Consider the following 5,932-nt stretch of genomic DNA (forward strand, 5'->3'; position numbering starts at 1 on the left):
TTAGACTAGCCATACAACATCTCAGTGGATCACTACCTGTTTATCACTGTTTTTCTTCTACTACAGCATTTTTTCCCTCCGGATTGATTTCATAGCTGGTTACGGGGCCATTTGTGTAAAAGCAAAAGAAAAAAATTGATTCTGATTAATTAAACATGAAGAAGTGGTCGAAGTAAATATGGGCAAAAGTGAATTATTTTCTACACATCCCCATTTTACCTGAAAGTTCTCCCAACAACTCCTTTACAATCAAAATCACTTTTTTCCCCTCAATTCCAAAGTTTTTCCGTATAGAAAAAGCGGGCTCCGTTATATGACTTGGATGCCTCGCATTGGAACTTGGACGCACAAATGATACGGTACTCTAGAAGAACCCAAGAATTTACTTGCCTTAGGTGGTGTTTGGATTCCTAAAAAAAATAAAAATACTTTTTTACAAATCGAAATAAATTCCTCCACATATTTATTTCGTATACTATAAAATCATTTCTAAAATATAATTTAACTTCCATTCAAACACTCCTTGCAGAGTCCTTGTGAATTCACTAGCCTTTAAGCTCTCTACGTTCACTGCCCCCTTTTCCAACCGAAAAGGGCCCTCTGTGCTCATTTTCCCAGAACCAGATAGTCAAGTCTACACATTTCCTGTTTTGGGCCGAAGCAACTTCAGTCCCCAGATACTAACCAAGCTAGCTACGCCATGCAGCTGTCCGATTAACTGTACATCGAGTAACTGGAACACATATAATGAAGGCCCATAAGGGTGCATATATATTAATAAATATGCTGTTCTTGTTGTCTGCGTTCTACTTCGATGCCGAAGATGGATGATTACCAGAAACAATCCACCGGATGATCCTTCATCTGCTTAGTCTTTTGGCGGCATATTTTCCCGTTAATTTCACTCAGTGGCATAATACACGAGCTAAGGAATGTAACTTCCGAGAGAGAGAGAGAGAGAGAGAGAGAGAGAGAGAGAGAGAGAGATTCCAAGACTAGTAAGGGATAGAATTTCACCATTCCTAGACATTTAAAAGTCAATTAAATACACCTCCCCTTATGCACAGAGTTAAGAACAAAATAGAACATCAGAAATGTTGGAAAAAGAAATAGCCTGTAGGATTCATCTGCGCAGGCATGATAGATCCGAAAGATCAAATGTGTCCTGAATCATCAAAAATACTAGGGCTTCTTGATAGAAATTGTCCACAGAAGATCTGAATCCGACTGTACTGTGACTACCTCGCCTTTTACAATATTCGATGTGCTTACTAAAGCACCAAATTTCATCTCGGTATCATCTGAAACGGATAAATTAAGATGTTACGTAATAGATTCCTGATACGCTAGATAACAGCAGGCTGAGGATGAACTAATAAAATAGTGAAAAGATGATGCATCAGAACCATCTGCCCCATCAAACCATGGCATCATATTTGCACATTATGTGCTCTCAGAAATTGCTAATTAGTTAGTTGATCACTCATAACACAAGATGCGTGAATCCTCTTAGCACAACATGAAAATCGATTTTTCATGGTGGAATCTCGCGAGCATGATTATCATCCCTTTAATAAGTGCAGTTTATCACTCAGAACACAGGATAGGAAAGTTCTTGCCGAATTGCAGTACACTAACTACTCCTACCATATAAAAAACTCGACTTTTCATTGAGGAATCTCGCAGACAATAATTGACATTCCATTCATGAAATGTCAAGGCAAGCACCTTTTATACAAATTCAATTAAAGCTTAGAAATAAAACAATCTAAAAATAGCAATCATATAATAATAATGCATATCTGATATACTTACTGAGATCCCACTGGAGCCCAGTGGTAGTAGAACTTCTAGATGGCATCCCAATGGGGATGAGTCCACAGTGTGGACCCTCGACGGAAGACTGAATATAGATCTTATGATGATAATTCATTGGAAGAAGGTGAATGAGGCAATCGTCAGATAGAAGAATAATTCGAGTATCAGAGAAACGGCACAGAACATTTATATTTCCAATCTCATGGTCAAATCGCCCACCAAGTGCTCCAGTTACAAGAATCCTTAGCTGCAATACATTACAAGAAATGAAGAAATTAATTTTTTAAAAAAATCAATTATGGCACCATAGAGCATTCATTACCAAGACTGCTCTCTTAAAAATTAAAGCAACAAGACACGATTAAATACACATAATATAGTTCTTCACCATCAAAACTTAGGTCAAAGACGTAGAAAACAAGAAGTTTGAATTGATTTAACTTACTGATGATTTATCCATATCTGAAGTACAGCCACGGATGTGGGCAACACATTTGTGCAAATCTGTGGTGTCCTGATCATGAGATTCATCCATTATCTTAGTTCCCTGCAAACAAGCATACATGGTAGAAAGATTGCATGTTAAGAATAAAGCAAATGACAACAAGGTATTGCCAAGAAAGTTGAACCCATCACTGCCAGTTTGGAGACATCACACACATAATCCAACAGAGAGAAAAGAATATCCTATGCAAACAGAGAAACAAAGCCATACCAGAACTTTATAGAAGTCAAGTACTTCAGATCGTATTGAATCCATGTCACCTTTAATTGCATCTGGCACGTACCTGATAGAAACCTATTGAGTTATTGTAACCTTACTGCCATAAAAAAAATGAAGAAGAAAAAGAAGAAGCAACAAACGAATTGCCTGCAACACACTAGCTAGAAAATCAAAATTGCATCATCTAGTCCAATCCTCCAGCAACTTGACTCCATAGATCAGGAGTGGAATCATAAGATGATTAAGTGACAATTTCATTCAAATAGCTTATACCACTGATATTGATTAAAAGCAAGAAACTCTGTCTACAGAAGCATGTAATGAAAATATTTTAACCAATCACTTCACAGATGTGGTTGACTGCTACTTATAGAAGAGATATAAGACAGACTGCGTATTCATGTCAGTGAAACAGTAAGCATAATACAGATGAGATGAGATGGATGAAATATCAAATATGGTACCCAGTAACTCAATCCTATGATTCGAAACAAATAAACAGAAAAGAAGCGAGGGCATTGTCTGTGAGTAACAATGGTTGGAGTAATATATCTATTGAACACTTGCAGCACAATGACTTTCTAAGATGATAGCGTGGATATTTTTGTTCTGGCACAACAATCAGAAAACCATATAAATATGCACAGCCATATAACTTCCTAAACATTGTCAAATAATAATCTGCAATGATTAAGGCTGCGCTTACAATTTAAGCGTCCATAATTAGAATAGAAAGGAATTGATTTTTCCATTTCTTTATTCAATCATAGCAAAAAAAAAAATGGAAAAGGATTTTGAAAGTTAAAAACAACATCTCTTTTAATCTTGCATTTCAATTGCATTTTCCAATTCTATCACCTAAAACATTAACAGTACCAGTAGCATTTGAGAAAACCTGCGCCAGAATAGATACAAAATTTCAAATTCATACCAGCAGTTACTTCCAAACCTCTCAGCAAGTCACTGACTAATTTATCAATCACAAACATCAGAGGGATGTATATAATAAATTTATTATAAGAGTTCATAATCCTTAGCCTTCTTGTCCCACACTATGAAACTACCATATCCCAATCATCATTTGATCGTGCTAAAAAGGCTTCAGCATAGTATCAAAACCATCTTATCATGAAAGCAACCATCCCAAAATATTCTTTGGTCAGATAGAGAAGTAGAGAAGAAAGCTAAAAGCAGAAAAATCCAACCAACTGAAAGAATTCAGGCATAGAAAACCAACAACAACAACAAGAAGTACATAATAACATTCAAGAAATCTGCATGAGAGGATTCTCAGGCTTTTTATGAATCAAGCTAAAATTTTGATGTCAGTATCTTGGATATGTACAAGTTAACAGGCGCATTAGTTGAACAGGAAATAACATAATAAGTAAAGTTTCATTCTTATATAGATTATTCTCATTTATATTCTCGATGTACAGGTATTTCAAGTATGCACAAGTATAAGAATATGCACAAGACCAGTTAGCATGTATTTACAACTAGTACCCTAAGTTAACCTAGTTACTAGGAACCAAAATTTACAAATGAAACATCCAAGATGCAATGAAAACATGAATGCAGATGCAGTGAGAAGACTAAGAACTAAGACTTAAAGAACAAAGACTTAGGAATCAAATCAGCTTGCTTCTTCTTCCTCATGAATAACACAAGCCATAGCTAATGCCAAGCATCTTAATCACTTCACGATAGCAAATTCTTGAAATGTTGGCTTCAGGCGTTCAAGACCTAGGGCAACCAATCTGCCTTAACTCAGAAGATCCTGAAGGTACCTTATTTGGGAATGTATTTAAGACTTAACTTTATAAATTACTTAATGATTACTAGAGTTATTTACCCCTTTAATCAATGTAATTTCAAAACATGGTTTCTCACTAGCCTAACCATATTGGCTATATAAGTTTTCAAAGCCCAATTGCTCAAAATATGGCATGTTTTACTAGAGAGAAATCCCTAGCATAATTTCACTGCTCCGTCCCCCCGCTACATGGAAGATTAAGTGGTTAAAACTTCATTCCAATATACCCCATTGTCCTCGCACCATTCGGTGGGAAAAACTAATTGTTAAGGCACAAAGGCAGGTTATCCCTTAGATATACAAAACAATCACTCAAAATACACCAGAAAGAAAGTATCACACTATCAAAAAAAAAGTTAGGCGAAGAGAGACGAAGGACTAGACAGGCAAATGGCGTGAAAATTATCTGGTTTAATTAGTCATTTAGCTAAGAAACCATTCGAAGTAGAAAATGAACCTGGTTCGAACATATGAGGCATCTTCATGGGGCAAGAGCAGAGGCATTTCATCGTACAACCGATTGGCACCTCCATCAGCGCAAACTCGTGTATGTGCTATGGTACAGAAAAACACAAAGCGGCAATGAAAGAATAAAAATACATTAAACCTCAGAGAATTTAAACTGAAAAGAAATCAAACTCCATCCACAAAATAAAAGGGAGAGAGTTGAGGGGCAGGAACAAGGTACCGTGCTCCCAAAGCAGAGGAGCGAATCTCGGTAGACGCTGGTTCAGAATAACGAGTGCGTTGGTTAAGGAAGGGCGGTTCTTCTCCGGCGGAATCACAGGCAGAAGAAAGGTCGAAGAGTGGGACATAGACTCCATAATCTGCGACGGAGACGACAATTAGCAGCAAGAACGATGGTTATCGAAGGTTAACGGAAGCTTTAGCCCCCAGGGGAAGAGAATCTGCCTTAACTAGCTCATTTGATGGTGCTGGCTCATTCACGTCCGACGACGCTTGTTGTTATAATAATTACAAAATTACTCAAAACTAATAATATTTCCTTTCCACAAGTCAAAATACACGCGCTTCTCCCGAAATTGACAATTGACGAACTGCGTCGCGCACTTTCCCCCCTCACGTCACGTTCACGTCCATTCTTTCCGCTCGCCAGTATTACTGTTTATTTCATTGAAAATGACTGAGATTCCAATTACCTTCCCTACGTGACCAGATATTTAATGAATCGTCCGCGGGAAGCGGAACGCAACAATCTTCTTCATGTCTCAATTCTGATTCTGATTTTCAGTAATCCCTGGATTTACTTAATGGGGGCCAATTTTTGGAGAAGGATTAATGTCGTATCCGAAATAAATTGTCTAAAAATCTGTGTGCCACATGCTCTTGTAAATTCTGATTTCTTTCACGTTATAAAATTTACCTATTAATAAATTTACAGTATTAAGCTTTATAGGATAGAGTAGCAAAATACTCTCTAAATTTTATTAATCTGCTCGAGTATTAAGCTTTCTTTGTCCTTAATTTTGCACCATGTGGATAGTTCTGACTGGAGTTTGCCAATGGCAGAGACGAGACTAATCTTAGTTGTTCCACGGTAAGATGTATTTAAT

General features: G+C 37.0%; 1 protein-coding gene across 2 annotated transcripts; it reads right to left on the bottom strand.

Annotated features, from left to right (window-relative positions):
- Positions 1 to 625: 625 nt before the first annotated feature.
- On the bottom strand, positions 626 to 5,350 carry LOC114732750 (thiamine pyrophosphokinase 1-like). Of its 2 annotated transcripts, XM_028920083.1 has the most exons (7): positions 5,277 to 5,350; positions 5,047 to 5,185; positions 4,816 to 4,912; positions 2,534 to 2,606; positions 2,264 to 2,365; positions 1,816 to 2,065; positions 626 to 1,301 (listed from the first exon to the last, which is right to left on the bottom strand). In XM_028920083.1, the coding sequence occupies exons 2-7, from the start codon at positions 5,180 to 5,182 to the stop codon at positions 1,183 to 1,185; spliced, it is 777 nt and encodes a 258-aa protein (XP_028775916.1). In that variant the 5' UTR covers positions 5,183 to 5,185; positions 5,277 to 5,350; the 3' UTR covers positions 626 to 1,182. The 2 variants fall into 2 exon arrangements, with proteins under 2 accessions (XP_028775916.1, XP_028775915.1); XM_028920082.1 differs by lacking the exon at positions 5,277 to 5,350 and having other exon boundaries at positions 5,047 to 5,269.
- Positions 5,351 to 5,932: the final 582 nt, after the last annotated feature.

The sequence above is a fragment of the Neltuma alba genome, unplaced genomic scaffold, assembly GCF_004799145.2.
Source record: "Neltuma alba isolate B1F8T4 unplaced genomic scaffold, ASM479914v2 tig00012935_pilon, whole genome shotgun sequence".
NCBI lineage: Eukaryota > Viridiplantae > Streptophyta > Magnoliopsida > Fabales > Fabaceae > Neltuma > Neltuma alba.

Coding starts and splice junctions, on each gene's coding strand:
- LOC114732750 (XM_028920083.1), bottom strand. CDS start 5,182: ATGGAGTCTATGTCCCACTCTTCGACCTTTCTTCTGCCTGTGATTCCG. Junction 4,913..5,046: donor TCCTCTGCTTTGGGAGCACG/GTACCTTGTTCC, acceptor TCTGTACCATAG/CACATACACGAGTTTGCGCT. Junction 2,066..2,263: donor CAGATATGGATAAATCATCA/GTAAGTTAAATC, acceptor AATGTATTGCAG/CTAAGGATTCTTGTAACTGG.